Here is a 27,272-nt window from a genome sequence, read left to right on the forward strand (position 1 = left end):
GGTGATGAGGTCTTGTTAGCCTACTTTATAATAATAATGACTCAAGTACAAGTAAAGTAAAAGTACCCATTCAAAATAATTGCTTTAGCAAGAGTAAATCCACTCGAAGTCAGACAACAAAACTATGTAGAAGAAAACGTTTCAGACTACTCCGTTATCGACAGAGTTTGGAAGGTGCAATTATTCAAAAACCCCACGTTATTCTCCCACAGAGAAAAACGCTTCGACACAGAAGTCCATAATGGACGACACATCCTCAGAGGTCTATTCTGGTTGGAAGTAACACAAATAGCCCACTTCAAACGATAAATGTCAATTGGGTATTGATAATGATGAATGGTTGACAGTAGTTTATTAAATCAACTGACAATTTATCACTCTTCTTTTCATTTCACATCCATTTTTACCCCTCTATTTTTCAATTCATTTTGATCATCTCCATTTGTATCAATTCATTTTTGTTACTTCCACTCTTGAGGCTCCTTTCTGTAAATGGTAACTGGCAATTTAGTGTTGTGAATGATGGAGATAAGGGGGGAAATTATGAAACATGGCTCTATATTAATCATATCACGCCTGATTTAATCAATTTGGCTTTAAATTAATCAAATCATTTGATATTTTATCACTGTTTTTCATTTTCACATTCATTTTCACCCCACTATTTTGCAATCCACACGCATTTTCATCCTACATTTGTATCAGTTCATTTCTGTTACTTTCACCCCTCACAGGAGTCTTGTAATCAGAAACGAACAGAACCCTGCACACTGTTGCGTAGACACTCACACTTGGTGTGCATCCTGAGTAATATCCAGACAAAACGGTGGAGTCCCCCGGGGTAAGTGTTGGTGCAAGGGAGGTAATGAAGACTTGGGAAAGGTTACACCACTGCCATTATTAAGCCCCCTGGATGAAGATGCCATGACAAGAGTCCTCACTCACCTGTTAATCTTCTCTCTCTCTCTCTCTCTCTCTCTCTCTCTCTCTCTCTGTGCGTGTGTATACATATGTGTATGTGACTGTCTCAGTATACAGTAAATGTGAACATTATTGTTTGTGCTTGTGTGTGTGTGCAGTGCCAATCTCTCTCTCTCTCTCTCTCTCTCTCTCTCTCTCTGTGGGTGTGTACAGTATACTTGTGTATGTAATTGTCTCAGTATACAGTAAATGTAAACATTATTGTTTGTGCTTGTGTGTGTGCAGTGCCAATATATCTGTGTGTGTGTGTGTGTGTACAGTATACATATGTGTATGTGACTGTCTCAGTATACAGTAAATGTGAACATTATTGTTTGTGCTTGTGTGTGTGTGCAGTGCCAATCTCTCTCTCTCTCTCTCTCTCTCTGTGGGTGTGTACAGTGTTTGTGCATATTACTGCTGTGTGTGTTTGCGCTACGGCCATTGTGAATCCCCCACACACATGCCTGCATTACACAAAATTAACCGACCCCACATCTGTCTTCTGGAAGTCATTCATATTGAGTCATTAGCATTTAAATATGAACAATTTATTTAATGTCACGATCACTGAAGAACTAACTCAAATGAACTGAGTCTTTTCCATACAGTTCCCTTATTGTGATAGCCAAAGGTTCTGTAGGTGGCAACCTGGTTGTGAATGTTTTGAAGTAGTTTTCATATTGCTCTGAATATTACGTTGACCTTGTCAGGAAAAGCTGAAGATTAATGTTTATGCAGCTGATGAACTACAGCCCAATGGGCTACTGAAATGTAATTACCTTTGACCTGCACTTGACAGCCATTGATTCAGCCATTGATTAAGTCTCTCACTTTCTTGTTCTTTGGAAAAAATAAGCATCTCTCACTTCTTGACTTCATGCAACCTGGTTAGAGAATTTGTTAGGACAATGACAAATGAAAGCCTATGAGAAATGAGAGGATAAATATTTATACTAAGGTTGTTTTTATTCTCAATATTTGCAACATGATGAATATATTGACAGGGTTGCCTACTGCCCATTACAAACATTTGTAAACAGTGACTACAGTGACTAATGACTAAAATGATGCTGTGATTCATTGTTTTTATGTGAGTAATTTATATGTGTCCATCTGGCTCAGCAATAAAAAAATGAAATTTAATAATTCATAGGTTCAAATATAGAACAAACCGTACATGCGGGAAGCAGATGAAACCTGTTGGCTATTGGTTGTGCTCCTGTTATTTGTTAGGACCTCAACCCCAAAACAAGGCTACAAACATTCATGTCTCCCAAGGCTCCACAATAAAATCTAGTTCAAATAGGTCCTTTACCAAGTATGCAACCAAAAAAGTAAATAATTGTATATGTAGTTTGGCACTGATTTCAAAGTACATGTAAAAGATTAGAATCCCTCTTCCTAATAATATTTACAAAAGATGATTACTGCATAAAGCAACCCATTATGAAAAATGTACAAGTAGTTGTTTAACTCAAACAGTGTCCAGAAAGAAAAATAGCTTTTCTTCACCTAGTTTTGCATATTTTCAACATGCATTATATGGTGAAAGACAGTACTTTATTTCAGTCACTCACAGGTGCAAATTAAACAACAAGCAACCATCTGTGAATGGAGGCCAGTCTCCTGCGATGACAAACATATCACAGCCTCTCACATTTATCATTCTCCAGTAAGGCAGACTAGTGGATCAGCAGAGGTCCAGGTAGAACACACCGATAAGAATCCTCCTTGCCCGAGGCGACGGCTGCTGCTCTGTTCAGAAGGCATGTTCCCGTCTGGGTCCCTGGAGGTGAGGCTCCCTGACCGACCTGCAGGGCTGCAGAGCTGAGCCTCCCACAGAATTCCTCAGCTGCTTCAGCACCATCCACAGCAGCAGTCCCATCAGCAGCAGCAGCAGTGAGCACAGCCCCAGATAGATGGTCAGATTCCAGCCCCAGCTCACCGCAAAGGGCAGGGAGCTGGAAGCCGCGACGAACCTCCGGGGGGACGGCATGAAGTCTCCGCTGAAGTCTCCTCACTGAAGGCATGGCATGGACTTTGTGTGGTACTGAGAGACTGTGGGTGTGCGAAGCTCCATGTGGTCCTTTCTCTGGTTTCCTCTGTGTGTGCTGCGTTGAGGGTAGTGTGCTGTGATGGTAAGCATGCCCCTCACCTTGCAGTGTACTGGCAGAGTAAAAGGCTGTCTTGTGCCACACAGCTGGAGTCTCCACCCCCTCTGATGCCTCGAGCATACATCCATGCTCCTGATTCATCAATCTGTGGTGTGTGTACACACACACACACAGTCACCCACCAGACGCTGAGATGTCATCACTTGTAGATGAAGCAAAATGACTTTCACTTGGTCAGTCAACAGAACTGAATTGATTGATGCATGGGTTTCGACTAAATAAATAAATCTGATTGGGCCACTTGTTGAAGGCAGCCTAGCCTACACAATCTAATAGTACAACCTATTCTTCTATTTACATGGCACGTCACTAGCTATCATGTTGGATCAGTTAAATCCAAGTCTATTTATCATAACTGTAAACTAGACTACAGCAGATGAGAATGAGAAAAACTGCTATCCTTGTTTTACAGATGGACAGAGGGTTGAGGGGCTTTGGGGCAATTTCTTTATCAACATATAATAGTATTTTTTAAAACAATGTTTTAAACCTGCATTGTTTCCATATCATCTGCGGGAAAACGAAACATGCAGTTAATTTCTTCATTGTGATGATGTTGTAGCCTAGGTGTGTGTACACTTGCATCGGTGGATAAATTCTACATATAATGCATCCGGGGACCCATCTTTACGTGACCAGAGCCATGTAGATATGCCTCTGCTGCACCCTTGTGGGCAAACTGCACACGATTCCTTTCATCAAGATTCCGAATTTATATGTAGGGACCAATTTACAGTTGTAAACAAAGAAGCTGCGTATCCAGAGGTTTTAATCCTTCAAAATGTGGCTTTCCCCCAAAAAAGGCACTTAAAAGGGGCCAGTGATTCACCAATATTTTAAAACTGCTGCCAGTTTTCCGATAATTTCAGGAGATTCTCCAAAGCTGTCTCACTTGTTGCCCAACAATTCCAATGCCTACTGTTTCACCATGGCAACCACCAACGCCACTTCATTGAAAATGGGAGGGCCTAACAATCATATGCGAAAATAATTTACTGCGTTGTTTAAATAAATTGTCTGGCTTTGGTAAACAACTTACAGTTTGTATGAGACGTGGTATTATATGTAGCTAACTTTACTGTTAGCAACATTGGTAGCTGCAAGAGGGAATGTGCCTTATTTTACATCTTCACCAACCAGATGGCTTTGAAGTGGCTGGCTAACAAGGAAACCAACGTTAGCTAAACTAAACTGGCTTACAAACGGGCAACCACCTAATCCCGATGTTAATCCACTGTTCAGAAGATGTGCCTCTCGATTCAAGCGAGATATTGTGAATGGCTGGTTAGATAACCTTGCTGCTTATGTCTACATTAACACTGTGAACGTTAATGTTTAGACGTGACATTTCCTAGGCAACCAGTCACCGATTTAACGTTAGCTAGCAGGAGGACCCATCGTTCTGTAAAAATGGAAATAAACTTGAATCATGTTGATTATATACAGGTACGTTTCTACCATTGTTCAGTTTGAATTGCAGTTAAGTAACGTTAGCATTTTTGCTGCTATTTCTATTCTGGTTAACTTTAGATTGCTGTCAATAGATCAGCTGGTTAGGTAGGATAACTTTACCGTTAGATTGATGTGAACCAGCTAGCTAATAATAGATTAACAACTAACGATGATTCGCTATCCAGCCAACTGCGGTAAAATGTAGAATGTGTGAAGTCTTTGTATACTAACGTTATCATATGTTGAAGCCACCTATGTTGCTAGGCTGATAGGTGTATGGATTGACTTCGTTAACGTTGCTTATCCAGAAGAGTTCAGCTGGAGTATAACTTCCTGAGCGAATCAGAGTAAATTGAAATGTTCATCCTTCTCCCTCTTGCAGGTAGGGGTAACTTCTCAAAAAACGATGAAGTTGCTTCCTGCGATAGGGCGCAAAGCTACTCAAAAGGTAACTGTGTTCAACAGTGTATAAATCAGTGGTCTTACATCTCGTGAACACTTGTAGGCTAATCCATTTAGGCAGCGGCTATATGCAGCTATTCACGTGAAATAAATCAACCCACTAACGCTACAGTCTGTGCATGCAGACCCTCTATAAGTCTTTACATAAAGAAACTTGCCTGATATTACCACAAACGTTTCCCAAAGCAATATAAAGCAGTGAAGTTCTGGCTCCACAGTCTGGACCTTCCCAGTATACTTAGTGACATTTTCTTCTTTTGCAGGTGGCAGTGGCAGATCATGATGGTGTACTAACATGTTTTGGGATGAAAAAGGGAGAGGCTGTGGTAGGTATAGAACCTCACTTCTCTGGTTATCTAGATTGAAGTATTTGTTCAATTCTCAGACCTTGTGTGGTCATCTGTTTTGCAGCCTGTGTTTAAGACACTACCAGGACAGAAGATATCCAGGCTGGAGCTCGGAGGAGCACAGGGAACTCCTCAAGAGAAGATATTTGTGTCATGTGGCTCTGAAGTCAGGGGCTTCACCAAGAAGGGAAAACAGTTCCTGTGTTTTGAAGCCAATCTGACTGAGTCCATTAATGCCATGTGAGTATGTAGTATAGTGGTTAGTTCTATTCAACAATGTTCCCAACAAATGCTGCTGATTTTCATGCCATACTTGTATCAAGATAAAGGACGGTCTACATTGTTGTTGTTTACAAAGATGGTCAACACAAAGCTTTAATCAAAGTCATTAATAGAAGTATGATTCTCATTCTCAGGCATGTTTCCGGAGCTGACCTATTTGTATGTGCCAGCTACATCTACAACCACTACTGTGACTGTAAGGATCAGGACTACTACCTGTCTGGGGACAAAATCAATGACATTGTGTGCCTGCCGGTGGAGACGGTGGGCCGCACTGTACCCATCCTGGCCTGCCAAGACAGAGTGCTCAGAGTTCTGCAGGTAGTTGCTAGCTGTTTTCCTCCATTGCATTCCAGAGTGCCACTGCACATACACTGTATTTTTTTTAACCTGCAAAATCACTATAGCACAGAAAAGAAGAAGGTAAAATACTGAATACAGTGTATCCTGGAAATCAATAGGAATGAGTTATTGATTTAATACTAGTAATTGGTTTCACCAATTAACTGTGCACTGTTTTTATTCAGTTCCCTGTCCCTTTCTTTAAATTGCAGTGGTTGTTATTTTTATTTATTTATTTTTTCCCCTTGTCATTCCTCAGGGATCTGAGCTTCTGTATGACGTGGAAGTCCCTGGACCTCCATCAGTCTTGGAGCTCAACGACAAAGATGGGGGTATGTGCTTTAAGAGGGTGGAGTTCAATCAGATACCATTTTCCCTCCAGATGATTCAGTCCAAATAGGATATAGGCTCACTGTATTTACATTGACTGTTAAATATTTTAAATATTTAACATATAGGAGTGAACCTACTCTGACACTTCTATTGAAATGGGGTGCTGGTAGATGGAAAGTGAACTAACCTCGTTTGACATTTAGGTAAAGAGGGAGAGGAAGTTCTCTATGGGACAGCAGACGGAAAACTTGGTCTGGTGAAGATAACGGAATCCTCCCATGTTTCAAAATGGGAAATCAACAATGACAAGAGGAGAGGAGGTAAGCATCTGTCTCTCCTTTTTTCAGGATTTCTCCCTCCCTGTCTTTCTGCTCTACCACTTACCCACCCCACCCCTCCTCTGTCTTGTTAGGCACAACTTTTACACACATGGTCAGGTATTTTTGTCGATGTTAACCGTATGGATTTCTTCTATCAGGGATACTGTGTATCGACACTTTTGACCTTGTCGGTGACGGGGTGAGGGACATCTTGGTAGGCAGGGATGATGGGACTGTGGAGGTCTATGTGCTTGACAGCTCAAATGAACCCATACTGCGCTTCGAACATGTGAGTCCTTCAACAGTTTCCCCATAGACATAGACAAGGTTGTCCGGTTGCCCGCAGCAACAGTGAAATCTTGTCTGTAGAGGGACCAGCGTTCAGGGGGAGGAACATTTACACACTAAAGTCAGACTTTGAGAAGATATCTGGGAACATGGTTTGAGTCTTGCTCCTCTTGGGCACATGTTCAGACACCCAGCCAGCTGACACAGGGTGGAGATTGTAGGCACTGTATATATTTGGCAGGAAAGTCTAAAACAATTTGAGTAATCTTTGATAGTTTAGCACCATGTAAACGTTCTTGCTACGAGTACTAGTACTGTTGCAGGGACATGCTGGTCATTCATGACGATTCTTGCTCCGACTTCAGGTTCTGTCAGAAAGTGTCACATCAATCCAGGGAGGCTGTGTTGGAAAAGAGAACTATGACGAGGTGCTCACAACTTCCTACACAGGTAATTGTCTACTCTTCACCGAGGTGTAGCAACTAAAATTGCCAGGTCTAGAATCATTTTCTTTTCATATGTTGGCCTGGGTGGAACAGCGAATTATGTTTCTAGGTTGTGGAAACGCATCAGAACTGTAACTGCAGAACTGCAACTGTAGTAACAAAACCCCCTCTTTTTGTGTGTGACTATCAAGAAGACAGGAGGTTTGTTCTGTGCCTGTGTTCTGTGTTGTAATTCTTCATTGTTTGACCGCTTGTGTGTGACGCAGGCTGGGTGACAGGACTGACCTCTGAGCCCCAGCAGATGGAGGCTGGGCCCGGAGAGGAAGTGAAGATGAGCAAAGAGACCCAGGCCAAAGTAGCGGCCCTCAGGTATGCACACTCATCCATTAGTGTGTGGTGATTCTGGATTTCAGTCCAATGAAGTTAACATAAACATAAAACATAAAAACATAAAAACATAAAAACATAAAAACTATCATCTGGATCAGACATACTTCACCTTAGCTTAACAAGGCCGGATTTTGGTCGTCATGCTACTCTCAGCTGCTCATACACTGGTGTGTGTGCGTGTTTGTGTGCGTGTGTGTGCGTGTGCGTGCGTGTATGTGTAGGTCTGAGTTGGAGCAGCTGCAGGTGAAGGTTCTGCAGGGCCGGGAGAAGTACCAGCAGAGCTCCCAGTCGAGCACTGCCGTCTCCACCGTCCCCGTCTTCAGCGTCAACGACAAGTTCACCCTGTGCCAGGATGATGCCAGCTACAGCCTCACGCTTGAGGTCCAGACCGCCATCGACAACTTACTGCTGCAGGTCAGGACAGTCACCATAGCAACTGATGACACCGTGGCAACCAAAAGCACTGTGAAAACCATAGAATCAAAAAGAGTAGAATGGACATAAGAACTGCGTTTCCGTGTACAGGACGTCCTACTTTGATAAGGACCTTGATGGCATTCATCACTATAGATACTAGTGACCACAGAAATGCAACTTATGTCTGCAATGTAATGGTTATAGAAAAATCTAATAATTAACGTAGTGCACCATCAGCACCCCCACAGATTAATTTCACCTAATTTACTTCCTCTTCTCTCTGCGTGCAGAACATTGTTGGTGCAGAAATGTCCATGGTACTCTTTTCTAATTCTGTGGTGGCGACCAAATATGAAGTGCAACTAAGACCAGTGATCATGTACTGGGACGGTCTGCTAATTGACCATAGCATGATGTAAACAATCTGCCCAGGCTTTGTTCAAAATGTTGTTAACATAGACAGCTGCCCTTGTGGATTGTGTAATACAAGATATTTAATCTGTCGGTGGTAAAATATTGATTGTGTATTAGAATAGGGAAATGGCTATCTGTGACTGAGATGAGCAGCTTTATTTAAAGTGTTGGTGTCACCCCACACCTGTCAATCACTACACAGTTTTCATTACATGATTGCTTTTTTAATGTCTGAAAACAGAGTGATGTTCCAATCGACCTACTGGATGTAGACAAGAACTCCGCTGTTGTGAGCTTCAGTGAGTGTGACTCAGAGGTGAGTCATCAGCTGATTGTTCCGTCTGAACTATCCAGGCATGGTGCATTACCCATTCAAGAGAAACCTAATTCTTTGCACTAATGCTAACTGGTGTGACTTTCTGTGCTTTCTCTTCAGCAACCAAACGGCAATTTTCTTCTGGCTACATACAGATGCCAAGCCAATACCACAAGGCTTGAGTTGAAGGTGAGGCACTGAAGGAGTTGTTGCTCCACACCATACTTAAAATTTAAAACAAAAAACTAAATAAAAAAAACAGTCCTTACTTACTAACATTACTTAGTAACTGTGCCAGGAGTAGATACTCCAATGACTGTAAAAACCATGGATAGCATACGCTCAGTCAAATTTTATATGGTGGAGATTTAACCAAATAAAGTTCATTCTGGGCAGATTTTCTGTTTACCATGCATGCTCTGGCTCCAAAAAGCACTTGCTGCGCAGGCTCTGGTTCCAAATTGGCCAATATTTCCAACCATTTCTTCAGAACGTATGTGCACGACACCGTGCTGTCCGTCTTTTTAACAGTCACTGAGATAGTGTAAAAAAAACCTAATCAGCTGAAAAATCACTTGGATGTGAATGTATTAGCCAATAAAGACACCTCAAAAGAGACCAGGAACCCTGGCTGCCAGTTATTTTGTGTTTGTACAGCTAGCTGAGCTATGCCACGCTGAAATGATATGCCTGCCATGGGGATAGACTGAGGACTCAACCTTTCTCTCCTATCTCAGGTGAGGTCTATTGAGGGCCAGTATGGCACTCTCCAGGCATACATCACGCCTCGCCTACAGCCCAAGGCCTGCCAGGTGCGCCAGTACCAGATCAAGCCTTTATCCCTCCACCAGAGAACCCACTCCATTGACCAGGACAGGTATGGAGGAAGTGATCAGGATAGGATAAGTGCTAAAAAAATGTTTTACCAGTTTTCCCGTCATCCTTTCAGTTGGCAAGTTAAGGATGTACTTCAATCCGGATTTGGTGGTAATGAGCCAACCGCACCTGTAAACTACGGTTTTATCAAAGTAGATGAGTTACAAGTTTGTAGTTTCTGTTTTTTTTTCTTTTGTTTCAGAAGAATGTACTCTGGCAAGCTCCTGTGAACTCTAAATGGCTTTGTTTAGTTGGTAACCAACAATGGCTGGGTTTCCTTACACTTTCATTTTGTTTGCCAGTGCTGCTGAAGTAAAACAATCCCAGAAGTAGGAAATCATAGCAGAGCCTTTAATGTTGTGTTTTTTCTCTGGTTTTCTGTTTAATGAACTCACAGACCTGTGAACACGCTAAGCCTGGTTGGACAGTTCAGTTTCGCAGAGATCCACTCGTGGGTGGTGTTCTGTCTGCCAGAGGTGCCGGAGAAGACCCCGGCAGGAGACAACATCAGCTTCTACTTCCACAATACCTTCCTGGGCACACAGCTGGAGGCCACTTACTGGTGAGAACAGCAGTGCTGTGTAGGTGGAGTGTGCTGAGGGCTAATGTAAATGCTTTTTAGCGGCAGGGAGAAGGGGCTGTGAAGAGTGAGGGGGGTGTAATTGTTTCGTCTTTTGAGGTTCAAAACGGTTAACTTCAGATGGGAACAACAATTTGTCATTAAAAAGAACATCAATGTGTTAATAGCAACATCAGACCCTAGAAAAAGATGAATTGTGTTCTGGGAACTTGTTCCATTTTGTGACCTAATACTTTGAAGAACTTGAATGATTCAGTGAATATTTGTTGTAAGATTTATATTAATTAATTACTGGGCCTGTAGACCTGTAACTTAGTGATCAAAGGAATGTTTTCTGTTTGTTTTTAAGCAAAGGAGAGGCACACTTCAAATCTGACAACATCTCAACCATATCAATACTAAAGGATGTCCTATCCAAAGAGGCCACAAAGCGTAAAATTAACCTGAACATATCCTACGGTAAGCACTCTACCGTAATGCCACAAAAAGGCAACATCTGATAATCAAGTCCTAACCACAGGAAAATGGTATGGTTTCTCCTATGGGAAAATGGTAAGTTGAAGACTGTATAGAGACATTCCCATAACAAATTCCTCAACTAGCCTCAGCCTTTAACCAATGGTCAGCTCTGAGAATCTCAGGAAAACCATGATTCAATCAATTTTAGAGCCAGGGCCTCCAGGATGTCAGTCACATGACAGAACACATGTTCGGATGGCTGAGCAGGGAGGGAAATAGGAGGGCGAAGTGGGGAGGTTTGGATACCCTGGATACCTGTGGATAGCACTAGCCTGGTTCTTGCATATTGTCACACATTGTCAAAAAATGTAAACGCTTGGACTTCCTGTTGTCATCTTTCATTCGGGTGTTGTTGTTTGCACAAATGTGTGATGATTACTTGTCCCTGCACAGATATAAATGAGGATTCAGTGAGCCATACTCTGACGATGATTCACCCAAAGCTGGAGTATCAATTGCTCCTGGCCAAAAAGGTGCAGCTTATTGATGCACTAAAGGTGACTACCCTGTTTTTTCTGTTTGTTTCTTTGTTTGTTTTCAGAGCCCCAGAGTTTCCATAAAGATGATTGTAGTTTGATCTAAATGAGCTTGATCCGCACATGCTCTCTTTATGAAACAGATTCTCATGACTATCCGTCATCTGTTTCGAGTTTGCATAAATGTATTTGAATCACAGTTTTATCCCACTGTGTAACTTATTTTTGTGATGAGAGGGTAGGGTTTCAATACCATCGTCATATTATTATTGCTTTCCCATTCAGTTTGGTTCATTCTCTCTTTTCCTCTCTACCCTCTCAGTGGGTAAGGAAGTATTATTCCTGTTTCGTTGCTAACAACACCAAGGTCGCTAAGTCATATTTCGGGGAGCATACATGCTGACATACACGTATCTGTACAGTGTGAGACTTTCGATGAAAAGGGCTACAAAAGGGCTGAATCTAAAATGGAAACGCACCCATTCTGTGTGAAACTAGGAGCTGCAGGTCCATGAAGGCAATGCAGATTTTCTGATTCCTGAGTACCACAGTATTCTTGATGAGTCTGCCCACCTCTTGGAAGAGTACAAGAAGCAGCCTGCCCATTTGGAAAGATTATATGGTATGAGGTCTCAGGTGTTACATTGAAATAATGAATGCAATATGTGCCTGAAAACCATCATTTAAGAATGAGCAGTATAACACCTTTTGCAAATGACTGTAATAATTCAATTTTATTTATATAGCGCCAAAACAATAAAATTGTCTCAAGGTGCTTTACAGATATACCAGATTTTGTGAGTGACCCAGTATTTGCTGTTTTCTTACAGGTATGATAACTGATCTCTTCATCGACAAATTCAAGTTTAAAGGACAAAATGTGAAAACAAAGGTTTCGTTGTTACTAGAAATTCTAGATAACTATGATCTGAATTCTTTGATGGATTTTTTCAACGAAGTATAATCCATTACCCTATAAAATGGTTACCTTATTTATGTTGTATGATGTTTGACTGTAGTCAATTTGTCTTTTAAACATTTGCTTTTGTCTATAGAGTTACCTACTAATTAAACTCTCAAGATAATAGATACTTGCCTTTGTGGGAATAGCAATACATGATACATTTTATATACTTTGCATATAGCTGTTGTTGACAATGTAATAAATTGACTTTAATGTGCTTTGACTTTGTATGTGAGGTTGAATGAACATCTAAATAAGATGCTGCATATTAAACGAGAAACAAGTAGCTGCTTTCGACTTCAGTTCCATTAACCACTTGTATGACATGAAATACAACGAACAAATCCACAATAAATAAATAGAATATGAGTGGGAATGATGGAAATATGAAATACCTGGAAAAAATGTATTGTCAGATAGGTTTCATAAGTCACATTCTCCATAAAATGTGCCCCTCTACACTGACGACCGCCTTACAATATCATTTTTGAATTTAGTTTGAGCCAATGGAGAGCTGAGAGCCTCGAATTCTCAACGGTTTGTGAAAAAAAGGAACAACAGATTTGGATTCGTTCGGCCGCCGTACACTTATGACGTATACGCAACATGCATTTCTATTGGGTGTTTCAATAGTCGCGGGCTACTTGAACTGAGACAGCAACACTATCGGCACGGTCTGAAAAGAAACAAGGCAGGATAGGTGAAGAATCTTGTCTTAGGCACACGGTCTAATGGTGGTCCTTTCCTTTGTTATAGCCTGATTTGTTACAGCATGGAGTTTTTCCTTTAATCGACTGGCTTTGGGTGATTCATTTTTATTTGTTGCTAGTCTGCAAGATTTTTCTGTGGTTTGCTGCTAGCTAGCTGGCTAGCGACGTCGTTTACCACATTGTGAGTCCTTGGTCGAGTCTTGCCTGACTTTGGTTTTCTAAATTGGTTACATGAACGTCACAATTGGTATATCTTGTAACAAAACAAGTGCACTAGTTTCTTGTTTTATTTTGAAACTTTACACATTAGCAACACATTCTTCAGACCAGCTTGGTTAGCCACTGTCCGCAAGAAAATGTCAGTCTTCACTCAAGGAAGCGCGCTTCATGATTCCGAGAGGGAGCATCAGAATCAAGAGAACATGCTGTCCAGGCTACGGGCTTCCAAAGGCAGATCGGAAAATCAAGAAAATGCCATTCCTAAACCAGCCAACAGAACTGTTTTGGGAGCCTTGGAGAACAATCCACGCAAACTGCAGACTCAGCGCGGCTTGAAACAGGTTGGTTGTAATAAGCTAAGTTAGCTGATTGGTAGCTATGTGCTCTCATTTGCCTTTCATAGCTGGCTGGCTAGCTAGATAGCTTACCCATCATTGATTTGATTTTAACTGCATAGCCTGGTAGCGTTTGGAGCTTGGTACAGTAATGGTATCAATAGCCACAAGTACGTTTAAATTGTATAGCCTTAATTGTGTCTAGTATTTTGGTCGCCCTTGAATGAAGGTGGTTCATTAAGTCGGCAGGCTAACTAGCCTCCTCTGGTTAACTGTGCAAGCTAGCCAACCGCCAAGCCCTTACCATCCATATAATATTGCTGCTTTAAACATGCCAATCATTAACAGAATCAGTTCATGTAAAATTAAATAAAAATATCAACTTTTAGACACGCGAGTAAATTCTGGCGGTTGTTTATCCCTTTTCTCCTGGTGGTGAGTTTTAAATGTCCTAACTTCCCTCCCAAGCTTTCCGCCATTTTGCCCCTGTCAGGCTACTCAACAACGTTCATGTTGGTAGCCAGTTGTCGCTGGTTAATATTACACTTCTTGTATCCTGATGACATCCCTTTTAAGATTGTTTTGGTGCGCTTGCTTGCAAAGGATTTAACGTTTTAGTGAGCTATAACTGCGCGACTTGGTTGAATGTTTTACCTAATGCACAGGACAAGCTGTGATGGCATATCAACGTTAACTTTTATTATATTTGACTTTTCAGGGATTAAACCAAGGACTGTCCTGCAAATCGGAAGACTATGGCAAGAGTTGTGTGGAAAAGCTGCCCTCAAAACAACCGGCTTTCCAGATCCACATGGATGAGCCTGATGGTGCCTGCGCCAAGAAACAAGTATCTTCCAAACGCAGCCCCGTGGATGCTTCTGCCTTAACACTAAACCCAACTGTAACACGTCTGAGGCAGCCCCTTTCCACTATTGAGCTGCCTATGGATGTCAGCTTTGGTATGTGTTTTTAAGACGAGGTCATTAATGCCTTGTTAATCCGAATAACCTATAAAGTCAAATTAACCACGATTTCTATCTTCAGAGTCTCCTATGGACATGTCTGTTGTTGAAGAAGAGAAGCCACCCTGTGTAAATGAAGTCTCTGAGTATGCTGCAGAAATACACACACATCTGAGGGAAATGGAGGTGAGCAGACTTTTCTGGAGTTTCTCAAAGGGTGCCTCCATCCCAGCAGTCCTTTTATTGTTTGGCAGTCTCCGAATTCTCAACTAAAGGCCTGCAACGTTGCGCTTGTTAACAGGTGAAGTGCAAACCAAAAGCTGGGTACATGAAGAAGCAGCCGGACATCACAAACAGCATGCGGGCCATCCTGGTGGACTGGCTCGTTGAGGTTGGCGAGGAGTACAAGCTTCAGAACGAGACACTGTATCTGGCCGTGAACTACATTGACCGTTTCCTGTCCTCAATGTCTGTGTTGAGAGGAAAGCTGCAGCTGGTTGGCACGGCTGCTATGCTGCTGGCTTCGTAAGTGTTTGCTACCATGCCTTTGCATGTTGTCGCCCTATTTTTGTGGTGGTTTCTGATGGTAGGTGTTGACCATGTGTTGTACCCCTGCAGGAAATTTGAGGAGATCTACCCCCCAGAGGTGGCAGAATTTGTTTACATCACCGACGACACCTACACGAAAAAACAAGTGTTGAGGATGGAGCATCTGATTCTGAAGGTGTTGTCTTTTGATCTGTCTGCCCCCACAATCAACCAGTTTCTCACCCAGTGTTTTCTGCACCAGCCAGTCAACAAACGGGTAGAGAGTTTGTCAATGGTGAGTACGACCTTCACACCCCAGTTGCTTTGTATGCTAGTGACTATTGATATGGTGCTCACACTGCCAGTGGTCGTGGGTTGTGTTTTTTTTTTTTTTTTTTTTTAAGATGTTTGCGCTTTTCCCGTTAGTTTCTTGGTGAGTTGAGCCTGGTGGACTCGGACCCTTTCCTGAAGTATCTCCCCTCTCAAACGGCCGCTTCTGCATACATTTTGGCCAATCACACAGTCACAGGTGGATCTTGGGTAAGTGGAGTAGGACCGACACTGAAGTCTTTACTTGCAGTCTTGCTGCGACTTCTTTAAAAAAGAAATGCATGTAAACTTGTGCTTAATTGGAAACCAGACTCTAAACGTACACTGGATCATTTGTATCCCACCACCATTCTAGTCCAAGACACTGGTTGAGGCCACTGGATACTCTTTAGAAGACTTGATGCCATGCGTGCTGGATCTGCATCAGATCTACCTCAATGCAGCCACACATGCACAGCAGTCTGTGAAGGAAAAGTACAAGACCTCAAAGTAAGTAGTCCTTTTTTGAGATTTGTATTAAATAGTGTGCTTTCCTCTGAACGTGGACTGGATCGATGCGTGTATTAAATGACCTCATTATTTGTCATTGTCAGGTACCATGAAGTCTCCCTCATTGAACCCCCAGAGAAGCTGCAGTTGGAATAATTTCAATCCAGGACTTATAATTATTTTGAGTACACATTTATTTTTGTACTAAATGTTGCATATTCCCAGGATTTCACAATAACTGAAACCATAGCCTTGATTACTTGGGTATGTGGTGAGATTAGTGCTTTTAATGTACATTTTTTTTATATAGCAGTCCTTTAGGACTGCTTTTAATGCCTGATTTAACCAACCAGAAACTCGTATGTAGTTAATCAAGCTGTGGTTTTAAATGTTTTTGTATGTCCCCACTTTTTTCAAGGCATTCTCTGGACTATTTAAACTGCCTCAGATTTTTTCATGTTTTTGAAATGCCACCTGTAATTAAATGCCCAGATTTTTACATCTAAACGGTGTCCTGTCTTACAGTAGCTTGGAAATATTATTTGTTTGTCACTGACTGGTCATTAGGTTCTTGTTAAATGTACAACACTGTATACCTTAGCCTCTTAAACTTGGTTTGATGTTTACCAGCGACAAAATCATTGAAATCTATAAAAACAGCAAACATGTTATACAACAGAATCCTGTAACTCAAGCATGCACGTCCAGGGTAAACGGCTTGTTTTGGCCACCCCCCCCCCCCCCCCCCCCCCTATGCATAATCACAACAATCTGCCCTTCATATTCCACTCATTAATTGAGGGTGTAGTACTCAGTCTTTGCCCTTTAAAGCGACATTTAAAGAAATTCAACTTTAAGTGGGAAAAGGTCTTGATCCTCAGCTGGTCAAAAGTGTTGGTAAGGCCAAAATTCAAATGCTGTATAAAGCAGGCATAAGAACACATTTTTCTTACTGGTTTAAAACCAGTACAGAAAAATGTGTTATGCCTGCTTTGTACAGCATTTGCATTTTTGTTCAAGGTGGGCTGTGAAAAGTGACCAAAGAATAGTTTAAGAAACACTATGCAACACTTTTTTTTTTTTTTTTTTTAAATAAGCAACTCCTTTTGGCATATTCATGGTGAAGGGCAGAGATAAAAAAAAACCTTAGCCTGGATGGGGAGTGAGACAGACCTTTCACTATGTAGTTATGTGGGCAGGGCAGAATATAACACATTTTAGAAAAGGCTTCAGTGTTAGTGAAGTTCCAAAATTCCATAAAGCTGCTTTAAGCACATCAAACACTCTAGGATGTTCCATCAATCATTCAAATTCAAACTGTGAATTAGGGCTTTTATTAAGTTTTGTTCATGTACTAGGTTGAGTTCATTCCGCTACAAACATGTTCAACAATCAATAAATCAAATGGACTAATGGCAGCATGCCTGACCACTTAAGTGACCTATGGGAATCACCTCTTGATTTTAGAACCCTCAATGTCACTCCACAGAAGATGCAATGCAGTTCCGGAGTACACATGGCCAATCTTACAAACGCTATTAGTCTGTTCATGAACACTAAACCTGTGACCTATTTAAGGAAGTGTAAGCATATTAAAAGGTCAGCAATTGTTACAGTAACATTTAAAAAAGTATAACAAATAATAACGGCACATAAAATCTGGCTTCATTCAAATGAAGACGATTGAGATTTTCCCAGACTAATTGTTAATACAGATTGTATCATCAAAAGTTCACATTTTAATTTGGAAAGGAAAAGCGACTTAAGACAACACCAGCAAACATACAACAAAAAGCTGTTCCACAGGAGATTAAGTATAAAAACTGATTGGGTGCATATAACTAAATGTTTTTAATCTACAGTACCCAGACACTAATCCCACCTCCGACAAAAGTACAATGTAATCTCAATTAAAAGATTTGCCATCGTGAACATTAATAATTTCATCATAAATAAGTAATCTCAATTTAATCCAGCTCTGAAAAAAAAAACTACAAATAAATACATCCTAAAATACAGACCAAAAGTTGTTGCACCGTGGATATAAAAAAAAGAATTCATACAGGGCTCATACATACAGTAGCCATCATCATATGTTTCCTGTGGCGTAATGTGCCACAGTGCAGGGTTAAAAAGGAAAGGTCTGTCATCCACGTAGTAAAATCCAGTAGCGTCCAGTGCAGTAAAGCTTGGGGGAAAGCAGATGAAGAGTAGATGGTTGACAGGAGCAGCTGTGACACCCTCCAAAACATTCATGAAGAGTCTGTTATACACATCAGTCTCTTAGGTGGCGAATCCCTTCTTCCTGCTGCAGGGACTGTGTTTGTATCCGTGTGTGTATGTTTATTTATGTATGTGAGGGTGAGAAGACGTGAGGTTAAACGCCAGTGGGGGCCAGGCGGCTAACGAAGGCAATGCTGTTGAGGCACATCCGTCTGAAGAAGGGCGGGCAGATGGGCTTCATGATCAAGTGCTCTAGAAGCATCCGCAGCTCCGTAAACAGGGTGCTGGGTTGGAAGATTGCAGAAAGGGGGGACATCAAATATAACGGCATGACTTTAAATAAATATTTATTCATTAGTCATATTTTTAATAGATATAAACAGCTTATTTCCCAATTGACATTCAAATAAATGCAGTCTTCGTAACATACAATGTACACTAAATTTAGTTTTACATAAAGACACATCACAGAGAAATGTTGTCGAATGCATCAGGAGTACCTACCGGCAGTAAGGGTTTCGCCTGGAAGAATACCGGAGTGTGAGAAACCTGTAGTATATAAATGGCTGCAGGATGCTTCCCTGTCCACTGTGGAAAAATAAAATCAATACTTATTATTATTATAAAACTAGGGCTGGTTATTGGCACAGATGCCAATTTATTCAGAATCTATTACGATTTACAAGCTAATGATATGATTAAATCTGATTCGATAGACAGGAATGTGATATGGAAAGCTTCTATATAGTATTTCATATAGAGAGATACAATGTTTTCTTTAAAATGACAGTTGGGCTGTGTTTAACCACTGCTGAAATAACCTAGAAAACCAGAAAAAAAATGCATAGTAGCCTAAAAGTTCAAGCAAGAAATTTCACAGATCGATATTGAATCGGACAAATAATCGATGAATGCGGTGAAATTAGGAGTACTTTGAGTTTGTTTTGTATAGATGGTTTGGAGTCATTGGAGAGATTTCCCTTGTAAAATAAATAATTATATGTTTTTCTAAGAAAACAAACATCACTTGCAATGTTTTTTCACCCGACTTCACTGACTCCAGTTAGCCCTCATACAAAATATGGGGTGGCCGCCTCTGTCCCTCACAATTACCGTAAGTTGCTAAATGTTCCAGGGATACATTTATCAGATATGTACAGACAAGTAGATAGTGATGAAAATGTGTTTCATCTCATCGACTGTGAATAGGATAGAAATTAAACACTGGATAACAATATAGGAAAAACTTTTAAATGTGTCTTTGAAACTGCTTTATCTTGTTCATAAATTGCAGACAAATGTCCTTGTAGGTGAAAATAACACATTAGGGCTTTATTGATCCTTCAGTAGGGAAATGAGGTTGTCATGCTAACAGTGATACACGAATATAGAACACACAGTTACATGCAAAAGTGAATGCAAAAGTGAATGCATAACAAGTCTAGGTCCATAAGTCTGACACAGCAGTACAGTCTTTCCAAGTGAATGAAACCCTTATGCAGTATGTGCAATAATGTATTCTCCACTCCAGTGGATCTTAGTGTTCTCACAGGGTTATGGTAAGTGCCAAACTTACTTGACTCTGCAGCCCCCTGAGGCATTGAAAAGACTGCAGAGGCTAATGTAACATGCATGGCTTACATAACCCATCCACACCATTAGTGACGAGGTGAAAACATCTGGTTGTTAGTGGACAAAACACCCAAACAGCTCTTCCTTAAAGACTTGCTGGTCTTCCACCTGTTGTGTTAAACTTTCATCACTGGAATTTTACACTAATAGTGAGGGCACGCCGAGTCTGCAACATTAGTCCTGAGCAAAAATCAGACCAAATATTTCACTTGAACACGATTCATTGTGTCATGTTGTGCCTTATTTAAAATAACATTATGCAACAATCACACTTTTTGAGGTATGGTTTTATAGGCAACTAGTTTTGGTACCATCCTCAAATTAATTGTGATAGCATATGGTCATGTGAAGGACAGATAAACACCTGTGTCTTCCCCACTTGCCATCCAGGATATGCCCTATGTAGTTCTGTATATTAGGCTGGAATACCCTGCAAAAAAATTAAGAAAAGCTTGACATTGCCAGCTATACTGCCAAAAGACACTAGTTAGTGTTTTGGCAAGTTTCTATTCAGTGTCAACTGGGCTGTTAGCAGTGTTTGCATGGCTTGTAGGTAGTTAGCTTGCTAGTTTTGGAACAGAACTCCTTATTGTTGCTTTAATCAAGTAATTGTTCCTCAAATCCCAAGGACTTGTACTTTTTTTGCAGCTCATCTCACACATTTTGGCAGGGGTAGAGAGAGGTTCTCTACATAAAGAATTTGAATTTGTCGTTGTTGATCTGTCAGTCTCAGTGGATCTCGAGACAAGGATGAATTGATCAAATTATATTTTTGCACACCTTTACTTATAACTAACCAATTCTGGTTAAATCTGCCATGAAATCCTACAAAAGCAAATCAATGCATGACAAAAACCACACTTGGCTGCCTACATCGTGGCTTGCCAGTAGCCTACATTTACATTTACTTAATAAGCAGATGGTTTTAGGCAAAGCGACTTACAGTACAGATGCACATCTTTATCAGAAGCCCATGTGTGCTCTCTGGGAATCAAACCCATGTTCTTAGTGCTGTGAGCACCTTGCTTCACTAGCTGCCCCACTAGTTGAGAGATGGCTACTTAAAAGCTTACCTATCTTACTCTTCATGGCAGTTGCAGACCTGCCAACCTTGAAGAAAGTTTTTGAGTACCAGGGGAGTCTCAGTTTCAGCTTTGCACACAGTCATTTCCCCACTCATCGCCATATCATCCAGTTATTCAACATAATAAATCAGCTATGAAGAAAACAATACAATCATATATTCTTGACAAGGACTGATGAGTTTAACTACAGTGGTGAGCGATGCGCTTAACTACATTGATGAGTAATGAGTTTAACTACAGTGATGAGCTTTGTCCTGATGAAGTTGCCAGTTAAAATGTACACACAACTTAATGTCAAACTTTGCCATACCTGAACAGCATGAAGACAGTAGCTGGCATAAGGAAGATCTCGTTGCAGGCGATGAACTTCAGGATGTTCTGCTGGTTAGCAGTGAGCTTACTGAGGAAATTCCTCACAATCATGAGGCTGTTGGGTCCCACTGCCTACAGCGTTGGAAGACAGATGCACATGATGTGTGAGTGACAGTTCATGCATTTAAATCCGTGTAGCCCAGTGGTTCTCAAACTTTTTCTGTCATTCCCCACTTGTCCCTCATCGCTCCCATAAAATGGTAGGCCAAGCTTAAAATTGTCAATTATTGAAATAACCTCAAGTAATAACAAATAGCATCTTATTTAGGTCAGCAAATGTATATTGCTTGGAGTGATTTCATGTTGTAGTGTATTGTTGTTATGGACACGCACACATGGACGGATTATGAAACCATGGGTTAGGAGGTGTAACAGAATACACCGCTTCCAACCACAAATAAGAGATACATTTAAGCCACCTCTGATATTAAAGTCTAAAAAACAAGTGACAGCAAGCAAAGTTATTAACAGCGACTTCACGCAGAGGCTCTGGTTTAGGGCCCCCCTGAGCTCATGGGCCCTTGGGCCTGGGCTTGTGCCCGATAGGCCTGTTCGGTAATCCATCCCTGCACGCACACAGTATTGTATTTCTTTCTGTTGTTGGACTTTTACTTTGACATCATACTCGTCTCGTGGGATAGGGAACAACTGTGACAGTTAGTAACACACATAAGCCTCTAGTAAATTATGCTTTTCCTCGCACCCTCGAAAACAATGACTACGTTTTTTCGCTGTCTCACACTGTGATAAATATGTTTAAGTGACCTATGTTTAAATTCTATGAACTGTGTTAGTTCGTTGAAACGTAAAATGTAATTATTGTTCATTTAGATACGTTACGTTCTAATATGTGACCGTTAGCACACCATTCATTCATTCATTCATTCATTCATAACTCCGTTGGTGGCTAACGTTAGCCCTTATTAGCCAGCTGTGCTGTAATACGTTGTTGCTCTGATTCTTGGTGTAATGAATCTAATAGTAACTTGCTGTGTTTAGTTAAGATAGCTTCTAAGTATTTTCCGTTTCTTGTGTATTATTGTTTCACTCATAAGTTTTCACCTGACATCAATAAAGGAGCAAGGCGCTCGCTACCTGGCTCGTGAAATCAAGTTTGGCTGACTGTTGAACTGACTGTCAACACACTGGACGTGTAAAACACGTAGTGAGAACAGTACACAGCCCTAACTAAACTAAAGTTTTTTTTTTTTTTTTTAAATTGTCCCGCTGCAATTAATACGCCGACGTCAATCAAAATCTATTGTCTAAAGGAAAGCATTGCCATAGATCAGGGGTAAAAAAAGAAATCTCCCGTTCATCACGTCCATTCGCGCCCCACCTGCCACGTCTCTGCGCCCCACACTTTGAGAAACGCTGTAGGCAGTCCCAGAATGTAAAGACTTCAATCATTTAAAATAGACTACCTGATGTGCCATTTTGACTACACAAAATAGTTTACAATTCCAATCTTGACTTTCACTCAGATCAAGAAGACTTGCCAATCCAATTCATTTTTTTCTACTTTAACTGACAATATGTGGCCTGATTTGTGGTGACAGTGTTTTATAAACACTGGGAACAGTGGGAGCTGATGGATGAGTACTCACATCAAGAACCTTTGTGGTGTAGGTAGTGGCATGCAGCAAGGAGAAGAGGAAGATGGGGAATATGCTCACTGTGGACAGGGATTAAGGAATATTCCAGTTCTCAATACATACCAGGGGACAGACAGATGTCTTCATGAAAATTCAAACTGTGCATACTATTGAACACTCTGCAAGATAAGTTCTTAAGTTCATATCAGATGAATGTTAGATTCAGCATGGCTGCTTTGTGCAACTTTGGCATACAGTACATGTTTGACACGACAACTATAGTATAGAGCTGAAGAGTGTCCATGGTGGATAAGCATCACTGACAGGATGCATGCAAAATACCAAAGTTTATCAAACTACCTGACTTTTTCCTTATTCATTACAGTTGTTGTGGGCTCACATCAGTTTTGTTATCAATCAAGCCTGTACCACAATTATTATCAAATACTGAAGGATACTGGTGATGGGGTAGGAATTGACGAGGATTAGCGAGTAGAGCAGGTAGTGGCAGCTGTCCTCCTGCAGAGCCTGGGCCAGGAAGGCTCGGCTCAGCTGGAAGCGAGGCAGTCTCTGGTGCAGCCGCAGGGCGCTGGTCAGTGCATTGGCCAGCAAGGCCCGCTGGTAGAAGTTTGAGGCTGCGTACGCTCTGGTGTGGGAGACAGCATTAACATGCATACATGTACATGGAACTGTAAGCTTTTGATAGATGAAGCACGGCAGACCTAAGTGAATTGACAGCTGTTGTGACATCAGTGGTATGTCAATAGCAATGAACACGAATAAGTATATAAATAATCGTACAAAAGGAAACAGGCATGCAAACAAGCATGCCTTTAAATAAATAGGTGAACTGTTGTTAAAACAGGCTGTTAAAAGCAACCAGCTCTAGGCACTCACCCCATGATAGGGAGAATAAACATGATTGAGCAGTAGACTGTGAAGAGTCGAGAGAGCCACATCGCTGTTTCCAATTTGTTAGCCAACAGGAATTGCTGCAAAACATAGACATATTCATTTTGTTGTGAAGCTGATATCCAACAGCCAGATGTCTGTTCAGTTATAGTGAGTACTGGTACTGGACATTAGTCTTGTTACAACCAGTGTTCGGATGACAGACAACTTTATTATGCAGCAGTCAAGATGCAAATATAAATGTGTCTTAAGGAGATTATGTCAGTAACAATACAGCAAGAGAAAAACCAATCATTCAAAGCAATACCCACGACGAAGCAGATACCGGGTAAATTAGTTGATGCTGTGAACAGTGTGGCTAGATGAAGTTAGTCGCCACTTACCACTGGCCCTGCCTGAGGAGGAGGGGGAGGAGGAGGGCTTCTTTGCTCTGCATCTGCCATCTTTCAAATCCGAGCTTGACTCTGGTAGAAGTAGAGGAAACAGTACAAATTCGTTAATCTGTCTTGTCCACTCCACTGAAGTGAAACGTGAAAAAGCTGAACAAACTCAATGAAGTCCTATAACGCCCTATTCCCTATAGTCTGGTTATTTTATTTTAACAACAGAGAACAATACATTTGCTCAATTTGTAACATCCCCCACTCCATTATACCCATTGGAAACTGCTACAAAGTTAACCAAATCAAAACCAAAAACACACGGTCAAGGGACGCTCTCGTTTAGACTTAGCTATTGGCACACTTGATTCAGTTGACATTATTTGAAAGGTCAGCTAACATGTCAGCTAGCTCAGATTTTGCACGGAGGACTAGCTTACTGAAATTCTAAATGAGTGTCGACTAAGTATACTAGCTGGTAATGTTCGTTAGCTATAATACTCAGGTGGCCAATCTACTTCAGATCTGTCAATTTCAGTCCACTCCAGAGCCATCCTCAAGGAACTAGTACTGGGTAGTTTAAACTAGGTAGATAGCTAACTTACTGTATCATCGAGTGACTAGCTAACATTAGTTAGCCAATTGGCTGGCATGGTAGTACATTATGATCAAGAATAAAGGAACATAGCGGAAGACCACCAAATGTAGTTAACGTTTCAGGGACATTTCTCAAATCCGTCCATGGTCATTCCTGTTGACAGCTTAAGAAATATTTAAAAACAAAATTAAACATATTTGTCGTTGCTGAAATAAGATTAACATTAGTGACCAACGCTAGCTAGCTAATCGAAATGTTAAGCCTATTCTGGTTGATGTTAACTTTCAAGATTAGATTAAAAAACAAATGAAATAAAACAGATTGCAAGAATACACAAGCTGGTTCAACTCTACGCCTATCGTGTGAATGTGTAAGGTATTCCAGAGAGACCGTTTTACAAAGATTGTAGTTTGACCAGCACTAGCTACCTTACATTATCTAGAATGTTCTCCAAGTCAGCATGCTAGCTAGCGGAAAAGAGCTAACGGTAAAAGCAAGCACGCTAGCGATAGCTAGATAGCCTTTTCATTTGAAATGAGCAGTTTACTGTGCAGGACATCTAACATCGCTTTTCCTAGAAAATACTTCGTGGTGTGACAACAGCAACAAGAAATAAGTTATGACTCCTAAAAATACCTGCGATTACAGAAGATTCGTTCGACACCAGAAATGTCTAGTTTGATAGAACAAAAAAGTAGAGAGAATTCATTCAACGAAATGCTCGCTAGCAAGCTAACATCCACCAATGTGTTCCCACAGGCAAATGTAGCTAGCCCTAGTTCCGTTCCCGTGAGCACAACTCGATCAGCTGACCTTGCATGGAAAAGGCTGTAAGATTATCGCGATATGTCATCACACTATATAATGCAGTTTGCAAAAGAAAGTGAACAGAAAATAACAGATCCCTACTGTTTGTTTTATTTGTTATGTAAAATACAGTAGTAGTAGTAGAAGTAGTCTAATCTAACGGAGATTTTTTTTCTCAATAATTGCCTGTTAATGATCTTATTTGTTTTTGAAGTGCAAGCGTCCTTTAAGGGTCTTGTTTACTTTACCACTCTACCCCTTAATTAGTTAATAGTTTATAAGGTTAGGCTATACATTGAGAAGTTTAAGGTTTGAAAACCAAGATAGAAGTGAACCATTGTCCTTGTTCAGTGATTGGAAGAGCCTAGTTTCTGTTGGTGATCCTATTAAAAGAGGCAGGCAGCATCAGCAACTCCAAATACACTGGGTAGAGACTGCCATCACCTTGTGTGACTTTAAAGATGTTGCCTTGGGGACATAGATGCATGCACTTTGTTTTTAATGCATGACAATAACATAAATGCAGGTCCATGAAGAGCAGACCATCTTCCTTGTAATAGTAATGACCCTATGAAAAACACAGTGGTGGCATAACCCACATAGGCTATACTGTGTCCGTGTTTGAAACACAGCTCATGCTGTAACAGCACTAAGGTGAGGACCGATTCCATACAGAAGCGATGGAAAACGTTTTGTGTTAAAGAAGAATCTCCTCCAGCCTCAGAACGTTTTACTGGGTGGCCACAAGATGGTACCAAAACCAACAAATTGTAAGCAACCACTACTGCATTCCATGTATGTGTCGAAGAGAAGGTGAATGGTGGAGAGAATTGTTTCCATGACGAAAATTGGTTTTTATCTGCTACGATTCATTGTTTTTCCACGAAAGAACCGTGCATTAATGTTTATGGTGTTTTGTTTTACCTGCCTCTGCACAACCACTGCACAAAAGGTTTACTTTCCAGAGGGTTTAGCCTAGTTAGGTTACCTAGTTCAGTCTCGGCTACAATTAGTTCCCTGTGCTACATCCAAGAGCAAACAGAAGATCACTAAATCAAATAAAACGCTGAGTAGCCTATGAGCCTTTCAATAACAAGTTTATCACAATTCAATGTTCTCAACTTTTGAGAAAACATGGATGATGTGACCGCAATCAACACTAGAGTGCGCACTTCTCTTTGAAATTGATTTTTCATTTGTGCAAGCAGCCGGGGAGCGTAATGAATTTATGTTATGTATAATATTTGATCACAGCCTATTTTGAAATCATCTGCTATACAGTGACGGTAAATGCATACTGTTTAAGTTGATCGACACGAAGGTCATAAAAGGATGGAACAGTTTCAACGTCGCTGGAAAATATAGCCAATGTAAGCGACGTAAAATCTAATTATTTCTTTGCAAAACCTAATTAGGCATTAAAAAAGGTTAACGCCAGCGCCTGAAACCGTTTTTGTTTAATAATCCCATTACTGACGGCTCATCATGTATAAAATGGTGCACAGGGACACAAACTTTCCACTTCTAAAAGTGAATCTCCGAGAAATAGTCGAGGCAAAAACTCACTGTCAGGATAAGAGGGGATTTGAGGAGGGAAAAGTCACCAGTAACCGACAGTAAGTACGCATAGCCTATGATGTAGCCTATTTACCTTACGTTACGCTTTTTCTGTTTAACGCTTGTTAAGGCACACTGTCAAATTATTTTACAAAAAGTTAGCTTATGGTCTCATCT

At 40.9% G+C, this 27,272-nt stretch overlaps 3 protein-coding genes across 3 annotated transcripts; 2 read left to right on the forward strand and 1 right to left on the reverse strand.

Annotated features, from left to right (window-relative positions):
• Positions 1-3,864: 3,864 nt before the first annotated feature.
• Positions 3,865-12,579, forward strand: bbs7 (Bardet-Biedl syndrome 7). The gene is made up of 19 exons (XM_012832265.3): positions 3,865-4,583; positions 4,972-5,037; positions 5,315-5,377; positions 5,463-5,638; positions 5,815-6,001; positions 6,282-6,354; positions 6,559-6,675; positions 6,834-6,964; positions 7,329-7,413; positions 7,676-7,778; positions 8,021-8,213; positions 8,872-8,946; positions 9,067-9,135; positions 9,684-9,823; positions 10,220-10,384; positions 10,752-10,861; positions 11,315-11,418; positions 11,896-12,019; positions 12,228-12,579. The coding sequence occupies exons 1-19, from the start codon at positions 4,548-4,550 to the stop codon at positions 12,359-12,361; spliced, it is 2,151 nt and encodes a 716-aa protein (XP_012687719.1). The 5' UTR covers positions 3,865-4,547; the 3' UTR covers positions 12,362-12,579.
• Positions 12,580-13,021: 442 nt separating this feature from the next.
• Positions 13,022-16,441, forward strand: ccna2 (cyclin A2). Its single transcript, XM_031587360.2, has 8 exons — positions 13,022-13,631; positions 14,344-14,584; positions 14,670-14,773; positions 14,889-15,112; positions 15,206-15,410; positions 15,542-15,655; positions 15,801-15,934; positions 16,039-16,441. The coding sequence occupies exons 1-8, from the start codon at positions 13,428-13,430 to the stop codon at positions 16,088-16,090; spliced, it is 1,278 nt and encodes a 425-aa protein (XP_031443220.1). The 5' UTR covers positions 13,022-13,427; the 3' UTR covers positions 16,091-16,441.
• Positions 16,442-17,252: 811 nt separating this feature from the next.
• tmem33 (transmembrane protein 33) lies at positions 17,253-25,548 on the reverse strand. Its single transcript, XM_012832285.3, has 8 exons — positions 25,368-25,548; positions 24,137-24,217; positions 23,739-23,833; positions 23,300-23,487; positions 22,854-22,921; positions 21,185-21,318; positions 18,662-18,745; positions 17,253-18,441 (listed from the first exon to the last, which is right to left on the reverse strand). The coding sequence occupies exons 2-8, from the start codon at positions 24,194-24,196 to the stop codon at positions 18,312-18,314; spliced, it is 759 nt and encodes a 252-aa protein (XP_012687739.2). The 5' UTR covers positions 24,197-24,217; positions 25,368-25,548; the 3' UTR covers positions 17,253-18,311.
• Positions 25,549-27,272: the final 1,724 nt, after the last annotated feature.

The sequence above is a fragment of the Clupea harengus genome, chromosome 20 (assembly GCF_900700415.2).
Source record: "Clupea harengus chromosome 20, Ch_v2.0.2, whole genome shotgun sequence".
NCBI classification, from domain to species: domain Eukaryota; kingdom Metazoa; phylum Chordata; class Actinopteri; order Clupeiformes; family Clupeidae; genus Clupea; species Clupea harengus.

What these genes read in the sequence shown, in the direction of transcription:
- bbs7 (XM_012832265.3), top strand. Translation starts at nt 4,548, where the DNA reads ATGGAAATAAACTTGAATCATGTTGATTATATACAG. An exon ending in CCATACTGCGCTTCGAACAT is followed by an intron (nt 6,965 to 7,328) that starts GTGAGTCCTTCA and finishes CTCCGACTTCAG; the next exon opens with GTTCTGTCAGAAAGTGTCAC. An exon ending in TAACCTGAACATATCCTACG is followed by an intron (nt 10,862 to 11,314) that starts GTAAGCACTCTA and finishes GTCCCTGCACAG; the next exon opens with ATATAAATGAGGATTCAGTG.
- tmem33 (XM_012832285.3), bottom strand. Translation starts at nt 24,196, where the DNA reads ATGGCAGATGCAGAGCAAAGAAGCCCTCCTCCTCCCCCTCCTCCTCAG. An exon ending in CAATTCCTACCCCATCACCA is followed by an intron (nt 22,922 to 23,299) that starts GTATCCTTCAGT and finishes CCCTGTCCACAG; the next exon opens with TGAGCATATTCCCCATCTTC. An exon ending in ACACCACAAAGGTTCTTGAT is followed by an intron (nt 21,319 to 22,853) that starts GTGAGTACTCAT and finishes CCAACGCTGTAG; the next exon opens with GCAGTGGGACCCAACAGCCT.
- ccna2 (XM_031587360.2), top strand. Translation starts at nt 13,428, where the DNA reads ATGTCAGTCTTCACTCAAGGAAGCGCGCTTCATGATTCCGAGAGGGAG. An exon ending in CTCAGCGCGGCTTGAAACAG is followed by an intron (nt 13,632 to 14,343) that starts GTTGGTTGTAAT and finishes TTGACTTTTCAG; the next exon opens with GGATTAAACCAAGGACTGTC. An exon ending in GCCTATGGATGTCAGCTTTG is followed by an intron (nt 14,585 to 14,669) that starts GTATGTGTTTTT and finishes TTCTATCTTCAG; the next exon opens with AGTCTCCTATGGACATGTCT.